The sequence below is a fragment of the Entelurus aequoreus genome, linkage group LG01 (assembly GCF_033978785.1).
Source record: "Entelurus aequoreus isolate RoL-2023_Sb linkage group LG01, RoL_Eaeq_v1.1, whole genome shotgun sequence".
In the NCBI taxonomy this organism is placed as follows: Eukaryota; Metazoa; Chordata; class Actinopteri; order Syngnathiformes; family Syngnathidae; genus Entelurus; species Entelurus aequoreus.
This window is the reverse complement of record NC_084731.1, coordinates 9,837,898-9,865,299: the sequence shown is the minus strand read 5'-3', so window position 1 is coordinate 9,865,299 and position 27,402 is coordinate 9,837,898. Positions and strand designations below refer to the sequence as shown.

At 37.9% G+C, this 27,402-nt stretch overlaps 1 protein-coding gene across 1 annotated transcript in view; it reads left to right on the top strand.

Annotated features, from left to right (window-relative positions):
• LOC133660918 (activin receptor type-2A-like) overlaps nt 1-27,402 on the top strand; it is a 100,996-nt gene that overhangs the window by 32,204 nt on the left and 41,390 nt on the right. The window contains exons 2-4 of the mRNA XM_062064389.1: nt 6,598-6,805; nt 12,610-12,743; nt 14,769-14,923. Coding sequence (XP_061920373.1) covers nt 6,598-6,805; nt 12,610-12,743; nt 14,769-14,923 — 497 coding nt within the window. The remainder of the gene's footprint in view (nt 1-6,597; nt 6,806-12,609; nt 12,744-14,768; nt 14,924-27,402) is intronic.

Genomic DNA, 27,402 nt, shown 5'->3' with positions numbered 1-27,402 from the left:
TTTGAAATAAATTTGCATATAATACTATTTTGTAATATTAAGTTCTTATGTAGTCTCTTCAAACTATTGTCAGTGGTGTAACAATCTTGAAGGTAAATATTTTCACATTTCATGCAATATGTCAGTGTCCTCACGTTATTATTATTTCCTATTTTCAAACATGAGTAAACAATACTAAACATGTTTAATTATTTTCATAAATTTATATCCTATTTTGGCGAAAAGAAAGAAATGTTTACATTTGGTATTTTGTTATATTTATCCAAAAATCCACAAAAGAAGCTACAAAAGCAGAGACCAAAAGGAAAATGCAGGCTGCTCAGAAATGTGCAAGGAAAGCTCATGTTAGGGCTCTCCGAGAAAGCTAATGTGTGAAGTGAACTGAAGTAATGTGGTAATACTGTAAATAAACTGTAGATAATATCACTGATCAATGTGACACCTGTGGATGTGAAATGAACACAAGATGTAAATATTAGTGACTAAATACTGTTGGGACTGAACCATATACAGTGACTCATTATTATAATTGGGTTATGTATGTTCTATTAATGATGTTTTCATGTCTTTAAACACTAAAATATTTTCTTCAAATGGTGCTGTCTTTGTTAATTTTAGCATGTTAAATTGGTGAAAAACCAGGAGCTTCGGGGGCCGTTGCCCCCCTTGTCCCCCCACCTGGACCTGGCTGGGGGCCTTCGTCCCCCAGACCCCCGGAAATGTTTTCAGTCTTTTTCATTGTGGTCAAATCACATGCCTGAATATTGTAAATCCCACATTCTTTATTTTCATGTACGTTCTGGGTGTCTCATTCAGTAAAAGCCTACTCAGTGGCCATTTAACTTGGAAATGTGCACTTTTTTGTTCTAGTCATATGCACTTCATGATCACGCTGATCATTGACACTTCCCTGTGAATCACTGTACCGAGAACCAAAAGAAAAACCATACTGATGTTTTGTTTTGTGTCAACAAATGGAAATGCTCATAGACGAGGTGATTTATAAAGTAGATTTTCTTTGGTTGTATCAGCGGTGTTTTTAAAAATGCAGCGAGTCACTGCTGCTGTGTTATGGTCTCACACAGAGACAAAGGTCACGTCTAGTCTGAGGCAGAGGAAACAGAAATAAATAAAGGCGCTTTCATCCCGTTGGAATTTGGTAGACATTTTCGATTAAGTTTGTGATTTTGCACAATCCTGCTTTTGAAGTAGTTTCCGTCTGCTTATTTGGTGTTGTTTGTGTTCACATTTGCGCAAACAAACCACGGGAGGAGAGCAAACGCACAGGAGTTATACAAAATTGTGTTTTCTTAAAGGCCATTGTAGCTCTTCAAAACAAATACCGTATTTTTCGGATTATAAATCGCTCCGGAGTATATATCGCACCGGCCGAAAATGCATAATAAAGAAGGAAAAAAACATTAGTCGCACTAGAGCAGGTGTGGGCAATTAATTTTTACCGGGGGCCGCATGAGCAACCTGAGCACTGCTGGAGGGCCACACCGACAATATTTCAATTAAATGTTGCTCAAATAATTTTTGATATACCGTAAGATAAATAATAATAATAATTTAATTTAACCTACAGTGTTCCCCATAAACTGCCAAGATACCTGTGGCGGTGGGGGCGTGGCTATGGGCGTGGTCACCATGACGTCATCGAGTAATTTGCATAATTTACTACAATGATATGATTTTCTCTAAAAAGGCTAAAAAAATGTATACTTACTAATTAATAATAACAGTTTTGTTTTAAACGTCCATCCATCCATCCATCCATTTTACAATATAATTACAACACTTTATGTACATATTTATATACAGATTTGAACAATAAGTTATTCACTGAAATATATTTATTAATTGTGGTTCTTTTAAAAAATATATCTTATAAAATAAAAGCTCAAATGTCTCTTAAAGCTCTGCCCCTTTAATTAGTGCATACTAAATAATTTAACTTTGGCCTACTACTACAACCATATTATTTACCAGCAACATAAAGTGAAACAGAGGCAGAGGTGTCCTGCCACAGTCAGTAACAAATAAACAGAAAACAGTAGTGGTCAAATACAAATAAGGCAACAAGAGAAGTATCCTACACTTCTCTTTTGTAAAGTAAATCTAAACAGCCTATATGGGCATCTACATCAACTATATGATTTGCCTGAGAAGCTGGACAGGACAAAAAAGAAAATATATATATTTTTTATTTATTTATTTATTTATTTTATTTTTTATTTGTGGCGGACGTAATTCTTTCGTGGCGGGCCGCCACAAATAAATGAGTGTGTGGGAAACACTGACCTAACTTAACTTTATACAAAAGCACATTGCTTTTGATGGTTTTATTTTTAACACTGTCTTACACAACACTTCCTGATGTATTTGGGGCGGTATGGCGTAGTGGGTAGAGCAGCCGTGCCAGAAACCTGAGGGTTGCAGGTTCGCTCCCCGCCTCTTACCATCCAAATCGCTGCCGTTGTGTCCTTGGGCAGGACACCCTTGCCCCCGGTGCCGCTCACACCGGTGAATGAATGAGTTGTAAAAATGAACGATGGGTTCTCACTTCTCTGTGAAGTACTTTGAGTGTCTAGAAAAGCGCTATATAAATCTAATCCATTATTATTATATTATTATTATTACAAAAATGTCAATTTCTGTCACTTTATCCTGCATCCTCTTTAAAAGTCCAACATTTTTCCCCGTCAGATTTGGACAACCATCTGTTGTCACACCTGCCAGCTTGTCCCATTTCAGTCCTAACATGTCCAAACACGCACTTACCTATGTGAACAAGTCATTACCTGTGGTTGTCTCTTTAATTGACCGCATGGCTGCCAGCTCCTCCGTGATTTGAAAGTCTGCAGTTATCCCACGTAAGAAGATGAGCAGCTGGGCGGTGTCACGTACATCGCAGCTCTCATCCAAAGCCAGTGAAAAACAGTCAAAGTCGGCCGTTCCGTTCTTCAGCTGAAGCTCCAAGTTTCCAGCGATGGTCTCAACCCGCCTCGTTACAGTGCGTCGGGAGAGTGACACGTTCTCAAATGCGCCCCTCTTCTCCGGGCATATCAGCGCAACAGAGTCCAATAAGCACTCCTTAATAAACTCTCCGTCAGAAAACGCCTTACTTTTTCTGGCGATTTTGTGAGAAATGACGAAACTTGTCCTGACGGCTGCATATCTGGGGGTGTGAAATATGGCAAAAAGTCCTTGTTGGGTTTGCAGTTTTACCATCAACGCATCAGCCTCCCTTGCGCGCTCTTTATCAGACAGATTACGGACAGGGACGCACAAAGGGCCGGATGTGGCCCGCGGGCCGCCGAATGCCCGTGTCTGCACTAGAGTTTAAGTCGCCAGTCCCTTACAAGTTTCTCGCGTACTCCAAACTTTCTTTCTGCTGCTCGATTGCAGTTTTCTGCTGAATATTTCACTACTTCCAGCTTGTAACCTGCAGTATATGATTTCCTCTTCGGTGCCATTTTTGTTCAGCCCGTCTCAGTTTTTATAAGTTACCGCCAATGTTGAAATGATCAATTTTCATAGGTACGGACGTAGTAGCAGGTAGCATCTTTTTTTTTTTTCCACAATGCACTTCTGCCATGAACCTCCCCCACCAAATTTTTATTGGTTGACGTGTGTGTTAGTGTGTGTGTGTGTCGATTGCTGATATACGTCTAGTCTCTTACGTGAATGAGATAAATAATATTATTTGATAATTTACGGTAATGTGTTAATAATTTCACACATAAATCGCTCCAGAGTATAAATCGCACCCCCGGCCAAACTATGAAAAAAAACTGCGATTTATAATCCGAAAAATACGGTAGTAACTTGTTTTAGATTTACATGGGCTTTTTTTCAGCATGCAACCTGGGATTTTCAACTCTTGTCAAGTCTCTTGGAGTGATGTCATATTTTTGGCCAAAAATATTATCACAACTAAATAAAAGTTAGATTTACAGCGTAAATGTGAACGTAATGCTTTTTATAGACAGAACCCTCTTGATTTAAGAACCTGGATGGCTGCCTTTATTGTTAATTGAGAAATATCCTTTGTCCCGTATTTACCGTATTTTTCGGAGTATAAGTCGCTCCGGAGTATAAGTCGCACCGGCCGAAAATGCACAATAAAGAAGGAAAAAAACATATATAAGTCGCACTGGAGTATACCGTATTTCCTTGAATTGGCGCAGGGAATATAGTATTCGCACGTCTAGAATTACTGCCGGGTCAAACTCGTTTCTCAAAATAATTAACGCATGCTTGGCCTTATCGCCGGTTTATTATTGAAGCTGGATCAAATTCGTTTCGCAAAATATTAATTTTATTATCGCATGTCTGTAATTTTCGCCGGGTCAAACTCGTTTCGCAAAATATTTAGCATATGGCTAGAACTTCCACCGGGTCAAATTCGTTACGTCACGAGTGACGCATCTGTCCTCATTTTCAAAATGGAGGAAGCTGCTTTCAGTAGTTTGCAATCGCACAAAGGAAAAAAGATAAAGAGCTTTTCAGTAGGATTTAAGGTCCAAGCTATTGAATACCTGTACAGTATGCTAAAGAGAACAGTAAGCAGCTATGTTTTATTAATATACCGTAGCTGCGTGTGTGAAATACTGTATAAGTCATTAAATGACTCCCGCCTCCTGGTGGTAGAGGGCGCTGCCGCGCTAGTGATCCTTCTTGCGACTTCCGGTACTGCAGAAGAAGTGAACACACGCAGCAAGAGATTTTTTTTTCTGTCCTCTGCCTGAACTTTTAAAATGGAGGATTACATACATAAAATAAAACAGTTTTCTAAACTGGACTTTCAATCGAAGCAGGAGGTAATAATTAAAGGAATATCTCCATCGAAACAGAGACTTTTAAAACTGAAGAAAGAAAATAAGGAAGACTTCTATAAACAAGTTATCGATGCTTTTGGTCAGAAGGAGCTGCAAATGGACTCCATTTATAAGTACAGGTAAGACCATAATAACGTTTTTTTTAATTAAATGTGCTTTTCATGATGGTATGCTTACATCACACTCATAGCGCACGCCTAAATTTTATGGATTCCTTTTGGTAAACGCCGGAGTGAGAAGAGGTTTTAAAATAATTACCGCATGCACGGCCATCCCGCCGGTTTCCGGTAAACGCAGGTGTGACAGGAGGTTTTAAATTAATTAACGCCCCTGCGGCTATTCAAGGAAATACGGTAGGTCGCATTTTTTGGGGAAATGTATTTGATAAAAGCCAACACCAAGAATAGACATTTGAAAGGCAATTTAAAATAAATAAAGAATAGTGAACAACAGGCTGAATAAGTACGTTATATGAGGCATAAATACCGTAATTTCCGGACTATAAGCCGCTACTTTTTCCCCTCGTTCTGGTCCCTGCGGCTTATACAACAGTGCGGCTTATATACGGCCTGTTCTTCTCCGACACCAACGAAGAGGATTTCGGTGGTTTTAGTACGCAGGAGGAAGACGATGACACAATGATTAAAGACTGACTTTTCATATACCGGTAGGCTGCTTATTTTGATAACGTACAGGCGAGCACTTTGTATTACTTTGCACCGTTGTATTATTTGTACTCTGCACGAATGCTGTTCGCCATGTCAAAGATGTGAAAGTTTGATTGAATGATTGAAATATTTATTGTTAATAAATGGGACGCTTTGCGTTCCCAAACAGTCATCTCTGTCCCGACAATCCCCTCTGTGGTAGCAGGAACCCCTATATACTACGCTAATTACACATCAAAACCCTGCGGCTTATAGTCGGGTGCGGCTTATATATGGAGCAATCTGTATTTTCCCCTAAATTTAGCTGGTGCGGCTTATAGTCAGGTGCGGCTTATAGTCCGGAAATTACGGTAACCAACTGAGAACGTGCCTGGTATGTTAACGTAACTTATTATGGTAAGAGTCATTCAAATAACTATAACATATAGAACATGCTATACGTTTACCAAACAATCTGTCACTCCTAATCGCTAAATCCCATGAAATCTTATACGTCTAGTCTCTTACGTGAATGAGCTAAATAATATTATTTGATATTTTACGGTAATGTGTTAATCATTTCACACATAAGTCGCTCCTGAGTATAAGTCGCACCCCCGGCCAAACTATGAAAAAAAACTGCGACTTATAGTCCGAAAAATACGGTATACTGCCATCTGGTGGTGTCAGAAGAGTATAACATACAATGGAATTTGAAGAAAAAAAAATTGTTAAAATAAAAATTAGCATGTCACTACACATGAAGTACACGTTTGTTACTTATGGACTAAGTACATCATATAAAAAGATGATTTTTAGTTTTTATTCTAATTAGGGTCCAATAAGCCCAAATAGCAAAGAAAAGAAAAAATGCATGTAAACAAACAGCTTGGGCCTTAAGAGGTTAATTGAGAAATATCCTTTTAGCATTTCTTTGTCCCGTATTTATTTTTTAATAATAGATCAATCAGATGACCATCTCAACTTAACCACAGTGGCATGTCGGTGGCCAATTGGAATACGTTTTTTTTTTGCCATACAGAAAATATCTTCAGAAAAGTGTCTTTTTTGTTAGTGAGAATGTTTGTGATCTTTCTACCCGCCAGGTGCAATCCTGGGCCGCTCGGATACACAGAAGTGCAGCTACTACAACTCCAGCTGGGAGAAGGAGCGCACTAATCGCAGTGGTATTGAGCCATGTTATGGCGATAAGGACAAGAGGCGGCACTGCTTCGCCACATGGAAGAATTCTTCTGGCACCGTGGAGGTAGTCAAGCAAGGTTGCTGGTTGGACGACATCAACTGCTATGACAGGTATGCTTAGGAAAAATGTGTGTGTGTATGCAGTGTTTCCCACACATTCATTTATTTGTGGCGGCCCGCCACGAAAGAATTACGTCCGCCACAAATAAAAAATTAAAAAATATATATATATATATATATATTTTTTTTTGTCTTGTCCAGCTTCTCAGGAAAATCATATAGTTGATGTAGATGCCCATATCGGCTGTTGAGATTTACTTTACAAAAGAGAAGTGTAGGATACTTCTCTTGTTGCCTTATTTGTATTTGACCACTACTGTTTTCTGTTTATTTGTTACTGACTGTGGCAGGACACCTCTGCCTCTGTTTCACTTTATGTTGCTGGTAAATAATATGGTTGTAGTAGTAGGCTAAAGTTAAATTATTTAGTACGCACTAATTAAAGGGGCAGAGCTTTAAGAGACATTTTAGTTGGGATGTCCGATAATGGCTTTTTGCGGATATCCGATATGCCGATATTGTCCAACTCTTTAATTACCGATACCGATATCAACCGATACCGTCGTGGAATTAACACATTATTATGCCTAATTTGGACAACCAGCTAAGGTACTTTTAAAAAAAATGAATCAAATAAAATAAGATAAATAAATTAAAAACATTTTATTGAATAAAAAAGAAAGTAAAACAATATAAAAACAGTTACATAGAAACTAGTAATTAATGAAAATTTGTAAAATTAACTGTTAAAGGTTAGTATTATTAGTGGACCAGCAGCACGCACAATCATGTGTGCTTACGGACTGTATCCCTTGCAGACTGTATTGATATATATTGATATATAATGTAGGAACCAGAATATTAATAACAGAAAGAAACAACCCTTTTGTGTGAATGAGTGTAAATGGGGGAGGGAGATTTTTTGGGTTGGTGCACTAATTGTAAGTGTATCTTGTGTTTTTTATGTGGATTTAATAAAAAAAAACCAAAAAAAAAACGATACTGATAATAAAAAAAACGATACCGATAATTTCCGATATTACATTTTAACGCATTTATCGGCCGATAATATCGGCAGACCGATATTATCGGACATCTCTACATTTTAGCTTTTATATTTTATAAGATATATTTTTTGTAAGAACCACAATTAATGAATATATTTCAGTGAATAACTTATTGTTCCAGTCTGTATATAAATATGTACATAAAGTGTTGTAATTATATTGTAAAATGGATGGATGGACGTTTAAAACAAAACTGTTATTAATTAGTAAGTATACATTTTTTGAGCCTTTTTAGAGAAAATCATATCATTGTAGTAAATTATGCATATTACTCGATGATGTCATGGTGACCACGCCCATAGCCACGCCCCCACCGCCACAGGTATCTTGGCAGTTTATGGGCAACACTGGTATGTATTTGTGGTGTGCATCTCTCCAACATGAGGACAATTCAATACGTATCTAGATGCATGGAGGACAATACGATTCAGAAATGATACATTTTAGAATGTAACAATTCCATCGTTATTTTTTTTTTTAGCAATTTGCCTTTCCTTTTTTTTTTTTTAAATGGACAACATTTTAATAGTCATTTTAATTTTTGTAACAGCTGAATGAGCAGCACATTTACAGCGGAAATGTATATTTACGGATTAATTTGTCATCTCTGTTGTTGGTAAGCAGATGCCTAAAAATACTTCAACTGTGTCTAGCAATCAATAGATAGATTAGAGCTAATTAATAAGTTAAGGATTTATTATCCGACTAATCGTTAAGATAATCGTTGACTAATCGGCTGTCAAAATAATCGTTACTTGCAGCCCTACTTGACACCTTTTTTCTTATCGTTTTTTGTTGACAACAGGGACAAATCGTTGCAGTTTTATAGTCACTCCATCAGCTTTACTTTCAGTTTTCTTAATTTGGCAGTGTTGTCTTGGACGTGTGTTTACAGTTGTTACCATGTTCGAATGCTGCTCCGTGCTCCGCCTCAGTGCTTTGTCCCAGAACATGTTGGCATTGATGTTTCCCTTATTCGATGTCCAGGGGCATTAAAGAATATTCATACTTTTGTAGAACTGGGCCGATAGTAGTAAGCCAATCAATCAAACGGTAAATGAAAATGAACTTAATACCTTTGCTGGCAGCACTCATGCAGCTCACAGACAATAACACACTCACCACGCCCTATATATATTTGTAATTAGCACTGACTGCTCTGAGGTTATCTTCTGGAAATGGAGAATAAACAAATTGCTCGTTGCTCCGGTATGGTTTGTTCCTTCAGTGTGATATCACTTGCGGCTTCCTTCAGTCGAAACCCTAGCACAGCCTCCTCCCACCTCCCTGGAGAGTCCAGAAAGAGACGAAGGCGGCTGCCACTTCCTCTGGCTTTTATCTAATGAAGTAGTGTTAGAAAAAAAAGAGTAAGAGTGATTGAAACTGTGTCGATTTTGTTATTATTGTTTCAACTTGTACAACAGAAAGGGAATGGCAAGTGTGTGTGGACATGTATACGTGTATAGTAATAATAATCCTCCTCTCGAGAAGTGTTGTCAGCCATGCGTATTGTGCTATATGCTCACAACTTTGCAAACTACCAATTTTCTCGATGTCAGGAACTTCAGGTGTGAAGCAGCGTCGGCACAATAAAAAACATGTCAAACACACGCATGCACACACGGAAACAAAGAAAGGAAGCTGAAATGTTCAGAATTAATTGAGTGTATTAGGTTCGTAAGGATGCCTCACGAGCGTCTCCCTAGGGAGGTCCTTGTTGCACGTCCCACTGGGAGGAGGCCCCCCGGCAGGCCAAGGACCAGATGGGGGGATTACATCTCCTCTCTGGCCTGGGAACGCTTCGGGATTCCCCAGGAGGAAGTCGCAAATGTTGCTCTGGAGAGGGAAGTCTGGGGGTCTTTGCTGGAGCTGCTGTCCCCGCGACCCGATTCCGGATAAGCGGTTGAAGATGGATGGATGGAGGTTCGTAAGGCTGCACGATTTTGGCCACAAATAGAATCCTCTCTGAAAACTCGATTTTCGATTTTGCTGGGTGTTGTTGACGTCATTATGTTGTTTATAAAGAAGTAGGTGAATAAAAAGGCTAAAGAAACTTTATGTATTTAAGGGAAATATTTGTGTCTTTAATAATTTTTTGCTTCAACAGTTCTCATTAGTTTATGCCTTTTTGCTATAGTTTTACATTTTTGATATGTTTCTTGTTTATTTTATTTCTATGTGCTACACAGGTCCATAAAAAAGCTGTGTTCCAAAAATAACAAATAACAAAATATGACAAATGTGCTATGTACATTTATTAATGTGGTCTAATAATATTTATATAATAATTACTGCATAACCCAAATTAACTTCCATACTTAAAGAATAATAACAGACCAAATTAAATGTTACACAGACCACGTAACTTCCTGGCAGTAAACCTGCCAAAAAATTTTTTTTTTACAATTTAACATGTTGCACTATTTTGTTACGCTTTATTAAGCATTTAGCCAACCTAGTCACATCTGTTGTGTCTTTGAGCAAGACACATCACCCTTGCTCCTGATGGGTCGTAGTTAGCAGTGTGTGAATGGGTGAATGTGGAAATAATGTCCAAGCGCTTTGAGTACCTTGAAGTTAGGAAAGTGCTGTGCAAGTATAACCCGTTTACCATTTCTTACATATTCCTTATTTTTGCACCATTATTTAAAAAAAGTTATTTATTTAGTGTTTATTTTAGAAGTTTGTTTACATCAGTTGAGTGTTCCCATGGTTGTGTTGACATTTCCTTTCCTTTCTGCCTTGATAGCTGAGGGGATTATAATCAGAGAAAAGTTACATTTCAAATACAAATGTCAAAATTTAATATATTTTTCACCTGGTCCATATTTTCCATAGGTCATAAAAAAAATCATAATTATAGATATCGACCAATATAAACAAACTTACATTGTGATACAGTTTTCAGCCATAACACCCAGCCCTAATATTTACACATAACTTTGCTATTCTGAGATATTTGAATCCAAAAATGTACACTAGTCTGTATTGCAGGTGTACTACACTGAAAAATAATTCATACATTAATTAGAGTTAAAAATGGTCCAAAAATGTTTTTTTATCCTTCTTTTGAGAATTGTATTTTAGCTGCGGCATGAGCTAGGACTTTATAAGGTATGCTCTCTGCTAGGGAGGATGTTTGTTAAGAAATTATCGATTTCGATGCCATTATCGAATCCTCTTATCGACCGATTCCTTATCGATTCTCTTATCGAATCCAGATAGGTTGTTGTATATGGGAAAAAACACACAATACTTGGTTTAAAAAAAACTCACTTTTGGCAGCCTTCACTTGTATTTTTTTTAAGAAAAAAATTTAATAAAATAAATAAATATTGACTGTTAGTGCCCCTTTAATTGGGCCACCAAATAAAAATACATGCATTCATTTGTATTATTTATTAGACAGACCTGCAAACTCTGGAGTGGTGTAGGCTACAAGATACCGTTAACGTTATCAGACACATACAAAAAGGCTAACGTTAACGTTACCGTTAGCCACTGACTATGCTTAGGTAACGTTAGTCTAGCTAACATTACTACAGTCCTGGTTAACATAAGAGGTAACGTTATTTTAGCCTAAAGGCTACAAGTGAGCAGATATGGAAATTACCTGGCAACAGTTAACGTTAGTTACTCACCGGCACTATCACTGGGACTGCAGGTTGAAGCAGAGGAAGAGGGGCGTGCTTCGTCATCTCTGTCACTGCTTCTCCACGACACGTTTCTCTAACCTTCAGGTTATGTACGGCCTGAACATGTTTCAACATGTTTGTTGTACCGCTCCCCTTACAGGAAAGTGAAGCCTGGCAACAATTGCAGATAGCCGTTTCCTCGTTGTATTTCTTAGTAAAGTGAAGCCATGCCTCGGAGCGTTTTTTCCGGTTCATTGTTGTTACTGCTTCTGTATCTGCCGCCGAATGACTGAGCTACGTCATTTCCTGTGACGTGCCACAGGACATTTCCTGTGACACGGGATTCCTTCCCAGCGATTCGAATAAAGAACCAAATCTTTTTCTTTACTATAGTGGCTTCGATAACGGGAACCGTTTCTCAAAAAAGGGATTCGAATCCATGGAATCGGTTCTTTTCTTATCGAACAATCGGGATAACCGGTTTTCGAACATCGTCCCTACTCTCTGCTGATATCAGGGCATTCAATCGATCGCAACTGAACTGTTTGGTTTTGTCTTACAAGACTTTTCGCCTCTCATCCGAGTAGGCTTCATCAGTTCATGCTCATAGACTTAGATCGGTGCCAAAACGACAAATATTCATACTCCAAAACCAGGAGGGTGGGCCTGGGCAAGGATGGTTTCGCCCTATCTTAGTGAGAAAAACAACTAAGACTAGATCTGACCAATCCAAGTTTAAACTTAGACTTCCTTTTTATTGTCATTTAAATTTGAACTCAACAATTCATCAATTTATGAGCATAAATTGATGAATCCTACTTGGATGAGAGGCGAAATGACTTCGAAGACAAACCAAACAGTCCAGTTGCGATTACAATGACCTGGATGAATGAGAACATTCATAGACAACTCTCTGCTGATAGCTGCCAAGCTGTGAAATCTGCCATGACTCTATTTTTACAACATCAAATTACAAATAATATATCAAATTACAGATAAAATCTTGAAAACCGTCCAACTGCTGTGTTTGGGTAAGGGTTAGGGATGCCATCTCCATTCCTAATGGACACAGTCAACCACTGTGTTACAACTTGATTGTACTATTATGGATAAAATGCTTCTTTAATACTTTAATTCCTGCTCTCTTTTGCAGCAACGAGTGCGTGGAAAAGAAGGAGAATCCTGATGTATTCTTCTGCTGCTGTGAAGGCAACATGTGCAACGAGCGGTTCCTGTATGCACCTGATACGCCCCCACAGAGTGACACACACCAGTCAACCGCCTACAGTATGTACTATGTACTGTCAAACAGACAAACACACACACACACATGGCGTGGCAAGTCCAAAATGCTCATGTACAGTACAGGCCAAAAGTTTGGACACACCTTCTCCTCATTCTTTATTTTCATGACTATTTACATTGTAGATTGTCACACATGTGGAGTTATGTACTGAACAAAAAAAGGTGAAATAACTGAAAACATGTTTTATATTCTAGTGTCTTCAAAATAGCCACCCTTTGCTCTGATTACTGCTTTGCACACTCTCGTTGTGCAAGACTGTTGGAAAACCATTTCAGGTGACTACCTCTTGAAGCTCTCATCAGCATGGACAGGAAACGGAGATGCTTAGCGCAGGTCCGCCATTGCAGTCTGACGCGGGGATGTGTGTGCACGGAGGAAACACTTGTTGGAATTGGGCCCGTTATTAGGATTTGATCGGCAATAAAAGCTTAAAAGAGCGTCTGACTTTGTGTCCTCTGACGCACAGTCACTCTTTTTAGCTTTTATTGGCATTCAAATGCTAAGAACGACGCACAAAGTTTGACACTCGTTTTAGCTTTTATTGCCAATCAAATGCTAACGGGCCCAATTCCAACAAGTGTTTCACTCCCAGACACTTCCTCATTCTCTGCTGACACAGCGTACTCACAGACCATGGGAAAAATAAACATCATAAAATGTATGTATGTATGTATGTATGTATGTGTGTGTGTATATACAGTATATATATATATATATATGTATGTATGTATGTATGTATGTGTGTGTGTGTGTGTGTATATATATATATATGTATGTATATATGTACAGTATATATATATATATGTATGTATGTATGTATGTATATATATATATATATATATATATATATATACACACATACATATGTATGTATATGTATATATGTGTGTGTGTGTATATATATATGTATATATGTGTGTGTGTATATATATATATATATATATATATATATATATATATATATATATGTGTGTATATATAAATGTATATATATGTGTGTATATATATATATATATATATATATATATATATATATATATATATATATATGTTAAGACGCTGTCGAAGGTGAGGCACGTAAATAAGAACGCCCACAAAACGGCGCATCCTCAAGCAACTGTCAGAAAGCGACTTGAAAATGATCTGTAAAACATCATCTATGCAACATTTTGACCAAAGAACCACCATTACATGTTATGTAGACCACAAGGAAGTCTTTTACATTTAGAAAAAAATCATAATAATATGACTCTTTTAATGCGCCTTATAATCCGGTGCGCCTAATATATGAAGAAAAAGACCATTCATCGGCAGTGCGCCTTATAATCCGGTGCGCCCTATGGTTCAAAAATATGGTGTAACCATATTTATAATAAACACACTTTTGTTTGTTTTTATATAACGGGAGGCTTTGGGCCACAACTCTTCTTTTTTTAATGTAAAATTGCCTCTTGGCAGCTTGTACTGCGATTAGAATTGTCTGCTAAAATATGTTTAAGCACAGTGGTCTTAAATACTGAAATACACTAAAATAGTGACATTTAAATTACATAACTTAAGTTTTTTTTAGTTTTGTTTTTTTTAACTTCTATCATATTGTCACATAAGTACTGTATTGAGACTCATGGACATTCAAAAGTATCAGTATCCACTCCTGAAATGTTGGTATCATGACAACCGTAGCTTGGAACGAATTAAGGTCCGATCTGCGTGTCACACCCTGCAAAAGGTGGGCAGGCAGGGCCAGCAGGCACCGCCCTGAAGCTCCTGCAGAGGTCAGACACAGTTCACAGCGCTGTTATTTTAGGCTGGAGGATTATGTGATGTCACAAGATGGATTTGCTCGTCCTGCTGTGTGCATGTAAGTTCATGCATTTATATGAACCCTTAGTGCAGTAGCAAGCTGCGTTTGCAAGGTTACGGCCTCACTCGTGATACATCTGTGGCACAATTGTACAGACGCTTTTGTCAATAAAAGCTTCGTGTTGTCTTCTTTTTCTTCACAGCTACATCCAACCCATTTCCCCAGAAGCCTCAGCTCTTCAGCACGCTGCTTTACTCCCTGGTTCCTGTCATCGGGCTGGCTGCTGTCGTCCTTTTCTCCTTCTGGATGTGGAGGCACCACAAGTTGGCCTATCCGGCAGCCCTTGTTCCTACACATGTAAGGAGACAACAAGACCCATGCACACACTTAATGCTCCGTAATCCTCAGCTCGCATTATTGTCATCTCTGATCCTCAGCGCCATTTCATTATCAATAGCGCCTCCTATGACTGTACTCTATGTCCTCTTGCCTAAATGTTGCTGCTCATGCAGGTGCATTCTATAGCAATTAATGCATTCAAGTAACTGATTTCTCTTTTAGTGACAAGTAAACACTCTTTAGGTTTATGTAGCAAACCTGCAACTACACAGACTTACAATAATCTATTTCAGCAGCTGAGTCGACCAGCATGAGTATTCAGCAGTGAAAACCAGTAACTAGTTCCAGTTACTAGTTACTTTATTTCAAAAGGAACTCAGTTACTTACACCAAAAAGTCATGTGTTACTGTGAAAAGTAACTATTTAGTTACTTACCGTATTTTTCAGAGTATAAGTCGCTCCGGGTGTTGATGGGCTGTCTTGGTTGATACGCCTTTTCAACATTGCGTGGAAGTCTGGGACAGTGCCGAGGGAGTGGCAGACTGGGGTGGTGGTTCCCCTTTTCAAAAAGGGGGACCAGAGGGTGTGTGCTAATTACAGGGGTATCACACTACTCAGCCTCCCTGGGAAAGTTTACGCCAAGGTACTGGAAAGGAGGGTCCGGCCGATAGTCGAACCTCAGATTCAAGAGGAGCAATGTGGATTCCGTCCTGGTCGTGGAACAACTGACCAACTCTTTACGCTTGCGGGAATCCTGGAGAGGGCCTGGGAGTATGCCTATCCAGTCTACATGTGTTTTGTGGATTTGGAGAAGGCGTATGACCGCGTCCCTCGGGAGATCTTGTGGGAGGTGCTGAGGGAGTACGGAGTGAGGGGAACCCTGCTGAGGGCCATCCAATCTCTGTACAACCAAAGCGAGAGTTGTGTCCGGGTGCTTGGATGTAAGTCGGATCCGTTTCCAGTGGGGGTTGGTCTCCGCCAGGGCTGCGCTCTGTCACCTATCCTGTTTGTGATTTTCATGGACAGGATTTCTAGGCGGAGTCGTGGCCATGGCGGAGAGGGTATACGTCTCGGGGGGCTAAAGGTTGCATCACTGCTGTTTGCAGATGATGTGGTCCTGATGGCACCTTCGGTTCGTGACCTTCAGCTCTCACTGGATCGGTTCGCAGCCGAGTGTTCAGCGGCTGGAATGAGGATCAGCATCTCCAAATCTGAGGCCATGGTTCTCAGCAGGAAACCGATGGTTTGTACAGTCCGGGTAGGGGACAGGACTCTGTCCCAGGTGGAGGAGTTTAAGTATCTCGGGGTCTTGTTCACGAGTGAGGGAAAGATGGAGAAGGAAATCAGCCGGAGAATCGGAGCAGCTGGGGCAGTATTGCAGTCTCTCTGCCGCACTGTTGTGACGAAACGGGAGCTGAGCCAGAAGGCAAAGCTCTCGGTCTACCGAGCTATCTACATTCCTACTCTCACCTATGGTCATGAAGTGTGGGTAATGACCGAAAGAATAAGATCGCGGCTACAAGCGGCCGAAATGAGTTTCCTCAGAAGGGTGGCTGGCATCTCCCTTAGAGATAGGGTGAGAAGTGCAGTCACCCGAGAGAGACTCGGAGTAGAGCCGCTGCTCCTTCGCTTGGAAAGGAGCCAGCTTAGGTGGTTCGGGCATCTCGTGCGGATGCCTCACGAGCGTCTCCCTAGGGAGGTCCTCGTTGCACGTCCCACTGGGAGGAGGCCCCGCGGCAGGCCAAGGACCAGATGGGGGGATTACATCTCCTCTCTGGCCTGGGAACGCTTCGGAATTCCCCAGGAGGAAGTCGCAAATGTTGCTCTGGAGAGGGAAGTCTGGGGGTCTCTGCTGGAGCTGCTGTCCCCGCGACCCGATTCCGGATAAGCGGTTGAAGATGGATGGATGGAAGTCGCTCCGGAGTATATGGCGCACCGGCCAAAAATGCATAATAAAGAAGGAAAAAAACATGTATAAGTCGCACATTTGGGGGAAATTTATTTGATAAAAGCCAACACCAAGAATAGACATTTGAAAGGCAATTTAAAATAAATAAAGAATAGTGAACAACAGGCTGAATAAGTGTACGTTATATGAGGCATAAATAACCAACTGAGAACGTGCCTGGTATGTTAACGTAACATATTACAGTGTTTCCCATAAACTGCCAAGATACCTGTGGCGGTGGGGGCGTGGCTATGGGCGTGGTCACCAGGACATCATCGAGTAATTTGCATAATTTACTACAATGATTAGATTTTCTCTAAAAAGGCTCAAAAAATGTATACTTACTAATTAATAATAACAGTTTTGTTTTAACCGTCCATCCATCCATCCATTTTACAATATAATTACAACACTTTATGTACATATTTATATACAGATTTGAACAATAAGTTATTCACTGAAATATATTTATTAATTGTGGTTCTTACAAAAAATATATCTTATAAAATATAAAAGCTAAAATGTCTCATAAAGCTCTGCCCCTTTAATTAGTGCATACTAAATAATTTAACTTTAGCCTACTACTACAACCATATTATTTACCAGCAACATAAAGTGAAACAGAGGCAGAGGTGTCCTGCCACAGTCAGTAACAAATAAACAGAAAACAGTAGTGGTGGTAGATAGACACAGAGCTTCATCAAACATCTGATCCACTGAACAAAGAGCTCCAAAAATCTTGAACTTTAGACTGCCATCAGTTTTACTCCCTACACTTAACCATGTGTTTCCTACTGCCTGCAGACTTTGCACCCTTTGTTATATACACATGTTGTGTTTCTAATATAAATACATTTAATAAAGTCAAATACAAATAAGGCAACAAGAGAAGTATCCTACACTTCTCTTTTGTAAAGTAAATCTGAACAGCCGATATGGGCATCTACATCAACTATATGATTTGCCTGAGAAGCTGGAGAGGACAAAAAAAACAAAAAAACTTTTTTTTTTTTTTATTTAAATTTTTAATAATTTTTTTTTTTTAATTTGTGGCGGACGTAATTCTTTCGTGGTGGGCCGCCACAAATAAATGAATGTGTGGGAAACACTGGACTTTTATATGTTTTTTTCCTTCTTTATTATGCATTTTCGGCCGGTGCGATTTATACTCCAAATCGACTTATACTCCGAAAAATACGGTAATTGCTTTTTAGTTTGTTCAAAGTGGTATTAGAGAAGGCTTTTTCTGTCTTTTTTTTTTAGAATACATTACACATATCAGACTGGCCAGCGGATAACTTTAATTGCATTGTCGTAATTGCATATCTATTGGCGTCCTGTGAGCTTAAAGTTCCAATTATTGCCAGAGCAGAGTTTTGGCCCACATCTGTATTTGCTCACCGTTCATAACCCCTTTCACAAACATCTCCTCTGTAAATCCTGTCTTGCTTGCAAACACGTTCCATAGCTGCTCTGTTGAAAGTTTCCATGTAGAGTAATAGAGCCTCACAGGCCATCGCATCGTGTTCGCTGAATCGTCCGCCCGTGTTTTTGAAATGGTTTTATTCAGTTTGGAAGGTGGTTTAACACGACTCGTTGGGGCAGAGCTCGGTCCTCGACGAGAGAAGAAAGCCCATGTAGCCCCTCTATCGTATAGAAGAGGAGTCAGGGGCCTCTGCATTATTGATGATGCTTTATATAGGCAAACAAAACTAAACACACAGATTGCTCGCAGCGCTGCCTTGGAGAGTGGAGGTGGGTGGATGGCGAGTGCGGGGGAGGCAGCGAAAAGAGACATGACATTCTCTCTCAACTCGGTGCTTGAATCTGTATGGTGCTGTAGCTATAACACTATAACGGTGTGGAAAATACACCACTAAGACACTTATGAAACATCTTACCAGGAAAACGGTTGAATGAATAATAATCACAGCGAGACGGAACGGGATCTCAAGCAAACAGTGGATCAGATTATAGCTGTAAGTGTTGCCATAACATTCTGTGTTTTCATCCTGGTGTGTTTGCACATGCAATGTACACTCAGTATACTAGGAAATTAAAACAAGGTCCTATTTATAAAATACTGTTGTAGCGCCGGTGCAAAATTATTGTCCAAAAACAGAAGTACCATTGTAGTGATATAATATAGAACAGGCCTGGGCAATTATTTTGACTCGGGGGGCCAAATTTAGAGAAATATAGCACATAGATTGTTTACACAATGACTAATAGCACATATATTGTTTACACAATGACTAATAGCACATATATTGTTTACACAATGACTAATAGCACATAGATTGTTTACACAATGACTAATAGCACATAGATTGTTTACACAATGACTAATAGCACGTATATTGTTTACACAATGACTAATAGCACATAGATTGTTTACACAATGACTAATAGCACATAGATTGTTTACACAATGACTAATAGCACATAGATTGTTTACACAATGACTAATAGCACATATATTGTTTACACAATGACTAATAGCACATAGATTGTTTACACAATGACTAATAGCACATAGATTGTTTACACAATGACTAATAGCACATAGATTGTTTACACAATGACTAATAGCACGTATATTGTTTACACAATGACTAATAGCACATATATTGTTTACACTATGACTAATAGCACATAGATTGTTTACACAATGACTAATAGCACATAGATTGTTTACACAATGACTAATAGCACATAGATTGTTTACACAATGACTAATAGCACATAGATTGTTTACACAATGACTAATAGCACATAGATTGTTCACACAATGACTAATAGCACATAGATTGTTTACACAATGACTAATAGCACATAGATTGTGTACACAAAACTATTTTTAGGAAAACTAATACAAAACCTGACAATAAAATCTGATTATGACAGACCGTCTTAAAAACGGAATGGAATTTAATTTGTTCCTATGAACGATAAAACCCTGAATATTGAGAACATATGACCGTCACACCCCCTCTCAATCCACATATTTTACAATCAAGCCAAATGCAACAAAAATGCAACAAACACAGCGAAATATGAACGTGAAGGGTAAAAAAACCAAAAAAATCTACAATCTGATATATGTGATACATCACTAAGCTTTAGAACTTTGTTGTAAAAATCTCCTTCAGCGTCTGTCCCTGACACCCACATTTCAGGCTCTGGAAACACTCTGTGGAAACGCTCCCCGCCCACACTGCTTGGTGCCTCGTCTGAGCTGCTGTGACGTAGATTACCATAGTAACTAGAAGGGTCGTACGGTATACGGGTATTAGTATAGTACCGCGATACTAATGAATCATATTCCAGTGTTTCCCATAAACTGCCAAGATACCTGTGGCGGTGGGGGCGTGGCTATGGGCGTGGTCACCATGACATCATCGAGTAATTTGCATAATTTACTAGAATGATATGATTTTCTCTAAAAATGCTCAAAAAATGTATACTTACTAATTAATAACAGTTTTATTTTAAACGTCCATCCATCCATCCATTTTACAATATAATTACAACACTTTATGTACATATTTATATACAGATTTGAACAATAAGTTATTCACTGAAATATATTTATTAATTGTGGTTCTTACAAAAAATATATCTTATAAAATATAAAAGCTAAAATGTCTCTTAAAGCTCTGCCCCTTTAATTAGTGCATACTAAATAATTTAACTTTGGCCTACTACTACAACCATATTATTTACCAGCAACATAAAGTGAAACAGAGGCAGAGGTGTCCTGCCACAGTCGGTAACAAATAAACAGAAAACAGTAGTGGTCAAATACAAATAAGACAACAAGAGAAGTATCCTACACTTCTCTTTTGTAAAGTAAATCTGAACAGCCTATATGGGCATCTACATCAACTATATGATTTGCCTGAGAAGCTGGACAGGACAAAAAAAAAAAAAAAAAGTTTTTTTTTTTGTTTTGTTTTTATTTGTGGCGGACGTAATTCTTTCGTGGCGGGCCGCCACAAATAAATGAATGTGTGGGAAACACTGTATTCGGTACCATACCGCCGCTGAAAAGTACCGGTCCGCCACACCCTAAGATTTTTTGTTAAAATAAAGCCAATAATGCAATTTTTTCTGGTCTCCTTTATTTAGAAAAGTATCTAAATAATATTAATACCAGGACAACACTAGTCTAGGGCTGCAACTAACGATTAATTTGATAATCGATTAATCTGTCGATTGTTACTTCGATTAATAATCGGATAAAAGAGACAAACTACATTTCTATCCTTTCCAGTATTTTATTGGGGAAAAAAACAGCATACTGGCACCATACTTATTTTGATTATTGTTTCTCAGCTGTTTGTACATGTTGCAGTTCATAAATAAAGGTTTATAAAAAATCATAATAATTAAAAAAAATAAAAATAATTGCCTCCGCGCATGCGCATAGCATAGATCCAACGAATCGATGACTAAATTAATCGCCAACTATTTTTATAATCGATTTTAATCGATGTAATCTATTAGTTGTTGCAGCCCTACACTAGTCACTAAAATATCATGCAAAAGCGCAGATTCCAACCATTGAAATACTTTGTTCAAGACTTCCGGTCATTAGAAAACATCACTGCACATCATGATTGCAGCTACACATTCCATCTTAAACATCTGGGGCCGTACTTATCAAGCTTCTTAGAGTGCCATTTTACACTTAAGTCCTGAGAATTTGCGAAATTTAGTCCTACTCTCAAACTTAAGAATAAAAGCTTTTTATCAACGTTCTTAAGTCTAAGAATCACTCCTACTCTCCACGATATTTAAGAGACCTTCAGAGGTGTCTTAAGTGGTTAGGAGTTGCCAGCAGGGGATGGCACTGAGGCGAGAGAGCGGGTATTATTTTTGTCACAGATTTAATACTTTTCGATTCCTTGTTGATTTCTGCATGTGGCTGCAGTGGGCTAGTATATATAGAGCCACCCACACCAGTTTCAAATTAGTTGCCTAATTAATGAATTGGAAAGAAAATGTTATGACAGTAGCGTATGTGTGTGGCCGTGAGGTGAGTGACGTCAGTGAGTGTGTGGGCGAGAGAAGAGAAGAGAGGGAGCGGTAGCGTGAGTGCCGGCGGGGACTAGTTTGTTTTGTATTATTTTGTTGTTTATTGTCAAAATATACACTCCCATTGTCCAATTAAATATTTCCAAGATATTTCTTTATTCTTAGACAACGGATTCCCTTCCGTGATTGGTCATTTCTATGGACACAGAAATGACGTCACCTAAAATTCCATTTACGGCACATAGTAATGTCGTAATTCAGCTCCGAGTGTGACACTTAAGATTCAGTCCTACACTTCGCTGAAAGTGTGAGTAAGACGCTTGATAACTAACTTTTAAGTGCAGCTTTCAGCGAAGAATTTATTTACTCTTAAGTCAACTCTTAGCAGACTTCTTAGGAGTAATTCTGAGAAGCTTGATAAGTACGGCCCCTGGCCAGATTGAAAAGCTTAACGGGCCGCATGTGGCCCCCGGGCCTTAATTCGCCCAGGTCTGATATAGAATAATATGATTTCCAGAAAAAGATGGTGCAGTTAAATCCTGCAGTTTTTGTTTAGCTTGTGAGTAAAAAATGACAAGGGAAACAACATACAGCAATTAAACCTATTTTTCAGATAGACGTTTAAGAAAACTGCCTGTCCATTTTTAAGTAAGTATCTATCCTTTGTGGAGGCAATAATCATTTGTCAGTATTAAAAATACATTAATTTAAGAGTAGTTCCATACTTAAGCGTTATTGATTCTTCCATTTAATGCTCGGCGATATCCCGTTTAAGTTGCTCTTTATGCCTGTCTAAATACATTGAACCAATTAAGGACGCTACGTACATACACCGTGTCAACACTTTCAAAACAGTTAGACTAAATGAAGCATAATGACGTGAATAATTCATAAGTGCGGCACTCACAGAATAACTTTTAGCAACTCTGCAAACACGAGACATGTAAAAAAATACCGTACAAAGAGATGTAATCGTCATCTGGCTGCTGCACGAAGATGAATAAAGCTCCGTCTTTAGTAAAGTCTGTTGAATTTATTGCAAAAGTAATTATAACCCACTTCATTTGTGCAGCTCTTACGCTGCAAAACACCGAACACAAGTGGGCTGCGGGGTGTTCCTAAAACAGCCCCAACTAGTGTGAAATGCATCTAGCGGAATAACTTATGACCATGTTTGTTCATGGACTGCATACTTCACGATCAGGCTTCCATTATTCACAGCAGTGTGTGGCAAAATGGAATTGATTGTATCTCAGCGCCCTACCCTGCAGCTTTCACACTGAAAGGCTTGCAGCGCCGATTCATAATTACACACCTCTTTTCCACATTAGTTTGTATTTCTTACTACTTTTCTATTATTTTTCCAAGTAAATTACAAAAAAAGATAACTTCAGTCAATGTCCTTCGCATAGAACGTTGCTTTTTTTCCAGTGTTATTATCGAAGCAAACTTTGTCCCTTTTTGCATCTGCCTTCAAACTGTTTTGTAAACATTGAAGCGATGAAGTCAAAGAATGTTCCTTTAACAATTTGACCTAAACTACATCGCCGGAATACATGAACATCTGGAAACAATAGATCTTGTTTGTTGGCGTGATAGCGATTACACTGCAAAAAGTCAGTGTTCAAAAACAAGGGGAAAAAAATACAAAAATGAGAGGTATTTTATTTGAACTAAGCAAAATTATCTGCCAATAGAACAAGAAATTTCGGCTTGTCAAGACTTTCCAAAACAAGTAAAACGAGACCTACATATAGGTATTTGTTTCATGTCTCTAAGACGTTCCTACCGGAAGTTACAAGCAGTTTTGTCTGAGTTTTCCTCTGAGGAGCAGTTTTTTCTCTGTTTTTTTCAAAAATTATGTAGAGCACAATTTTGAGTTTTGGGGTTCGGTTTTTTTTTCAGATCGCAATTTCCACCAGTCCCGATGTGTGTAAGAAGTTTGGTGAGTTTTGAAGTATTTTAAGGGGGTCAAATTAGAGGTCAAAGACGTAAAAAGCAGTGTTTTTAGTACATTTTTGTCTAAAATGGGAAATTGCCAACTTCCTGTTGGCTTTTGCCCGAGGATGGGAAATTATGAATTGTAGGTCTAAGTGAGACCTACATGCAGGTTTTTGTTTCATGTCTCTACGACCTCCCTAGTGGGAGTTACAGGCAGTTTGTTTTTGTTTTTTCCTAGGGGGCGCTGGAGCGCCATTTTGATTTTTGGGGTTTGGTTTTTTGACTAAAGTGGGCTGTACCACTTTTTGTATGTGTGTGTAAAATTTGGTCAGTTTTGAAGCATGTTAAAGGGGGGCAAAGTAGTGTGCAAAGCTGCGGAATAATAAAGAAAGAATAATAATAATAAAACCTTACAAATTCAATAGGTTCCTTTGTAACCAGTGCAAAGGACTCCCACAGGGCGGACCCTAATTAGCTAACCTCAATGAACCCAAACATACCTTTAAAATAAGTATATTCTCACTAATAACAAGTGCACTTTTCTTGGTAGAAAAAAACCAACCTTTTTGCTCAATATGTTGACAAATATTCTTAAATGAAGTAAATGCTAGTGCCATTATCTTGACATAATGATACGCGCTTGACATCATGATTTTTTTTTTCATGCTTGAAATAAGAAATTATTACTTTAAAAAAGTAGTTTTATACTTGTGAGTGTTAATCTTAAGGCCCAAGCTGTTTGTTTACATTCTTTTTTTTTTAAATTTCTCTTTGCTATTTGGCCTTATTGGTACCCCGCCTTCCGCCCGATTGTAGCTGAGATAGGCTCCAGCGCCCCCCGCAACCCAGAAGGGAATAAGCGGTAGAAAATGGTAGGGATGATACTCGAAACCGGTTTTCCCGGTTGTTCGATAAGAAAAGAACCGAGTCTTCGGACTCGAATCCCTTTTTGAGAACCGGTACCTGTTATCGAGACCACTATAGTAAAGGAAAAGAGTTGATTCTTTTTTCGTCCCGACCAGAAATGCTCCGTGGGACATCACAAGAAATGACGTCACGTAGCTCAGTCATTAGGCGCAGATAGCGAAAGCAGGAAAACAATGGACGGGAAAAAGAGCTCCAAGGTGTAATAAAGTTCAAAACAAAAGGTATAATCCATCGAATAACTTTACTGAGAGATTTGAGCAGGGTAAAACACATGACCAACACTTTTACGACCAACCGGAAACATAGCAACCAGGCTAGCAACGCACCTCCTTTATGGCAGCTGTCGCAACGTTCTTAAAACAACCGCAGCACATACATATATATACAACATATCTCCCTTTTTTAACTTTTGTTTTTCTTTCCTTGTAAACAAAACAAAGTCGCACTGTATATGTGTTGTCTGTCTAATTATAAATAATGCAGACGAGGCGTGTTGGCTGAGTTCTTGATGTTTACTTTCACAGCGTGGCAACATGCAACACTTTTCGGGGCTACCGCGCATGCTCGTAACTCCCGTTGCATGCTGGGTAGTGTAGTTGTTATATTCCCTAGCTCATAACATTTTTCCCCCTATAAAGAAATAATGTTAACTCAATAAAGTGTATTTCTTTTTTTAGCTTTAACTTTTCATTTTTTAGCATTGTAACCACATTTGCAAATAACTTTTCTCTTCATAGAATTTTCTTTCAATAAAGAAATAAAGTGCAAAAATGTCAAAGCATCATAACAAACAGTTAAGTCAAATAGCAGCAGAATTGCACTTTTTGGAGAGCTGTATTATTTTCAGTTTTGTGCCCAAGGGACTGATTTTATTTAACACTATATTATTATTTATACACCTATAGTGATCACAGAGACAGCTTGTTTTTGTGTCACTGTATATATTTGTTTTTCTGAAAAATCCCACTTAATATACTTTGGGTAACAACAGTCAATGTTTATTTATTTTATTTTATTTTTTTAGGTGGGTAACAGTCAATATTTATTTATTTATTAGATTTTATTTTTTTATTATATAATAAAAGTGAGCTTTTGTTAAACCAAATATTGTGTGGTTTTTTCCATATACAACAACCTATCTGGAATCGATAAGGAATCGGTTCGATAAGAGGATTCGATAATAGGCTCGAACTCGATAATTCCTTATCAAACATCATCCCTAGAAAATGGATGGATGGACCCTAATTCGAATAAAAACTAAGAATCATCTTTTTATATGACGTACTTAGTCCATAAGTACACAAAGGTGTACTTCATGTTTAGTGACATTCATATTTTTACACTTTTTTCCAAATTCCATTGTATGTTATACTCCTCTGACACCACCAGGTGGCAGTATAAGTGTCCACATAAGACCCCAATTCCGTAGTGTACACAATTTTGGAAATAAGAGCTAAAAGGTGCTGTCCACGCATGTGGCCACTAAGCCTTTAGAGTTAATGACACAGCTTTGCATCAGTTGATGTTCTAGTTTCTAGCATGTTTTACTCAATCCAATCCACTTTATTTATATAGCACATTTACACAACAAGGATGTTTCCAAAGTGCTGCACAGCCATGTTAAAAACAATATTATGCTACACCAGGGGTCACCAACCTTTTTGAAAGCAAGAGCTACTTCTTGGGTAGTGATTAATGCGAAGGGCTACCAGTTTGATACACACTTAAATAAATTGCCAGAAATAGCCAATTTGCTCAATTTACCTTTAACTCTATGTTATTATTAATAATTAATGATATTTACACTTAATTGAACGGTTTAAAAGAGGAGAAAACACGAAAAAAAATGACAAATTTTTAAACATAGTTTATCTTCAATTTCGACTCTTTAAAATTCAACCGAAAAAAAGAAGAGAAAAACTAGCTAATTCGAATCTTTTTGAAAAAATTACAAAAATAATTTATGGAACATCATTAGTAATTTTTCCTGATTAAGATTAATTTTAGAATGTTGATGACATGTTTTAAATAGGTTAAAATCCAATCTACACTTTGTTAGAATATATAACAAATTGGACAAAGCTATATTTCTAACAAAGACAAATCGTTATTTCTTCTAGATTTTCCAGAACAAAATTTTTAAAAGAAATTCAAAAGACTTTGAAATAAGATTTGAATTTGATTCTACAGATTTTCTAGATTTGCCGGAATAATTTTTTTGAATATTAATCAAAAGTTTGAAGAAATATTTCACAAATATTCTTCGTTGAAAAAACAGAAGCTAAAATGAAGAATTAAATTAAAATGTATTTGTTATTCTTTACAATAAAAAAATATATATATACTTGAACATTGATTTAAATTGTCAGGAAATAAGAGGAAGAAATTTAAAAGGTAAAAAGGTATATGTGTTTAAAAATCCTAAAATCATTTTTAAGGTTGTATTTTTTCTCTAAAATTGTCTTTCTGAAAGTTATAAGAAGCAAAGTAAAAAAAATAATGAATTTATTTAAACAAGTGAAGACCAAGTCTTTAAAATATTTTCTTGGATTTTCAAATTCTATTTGAGTTTTGTCTCTCTTAGAATTAAAAATGTCGAGCACAGCGAGACTAGCTTGCTAGTAAATAAATAAAATTTAA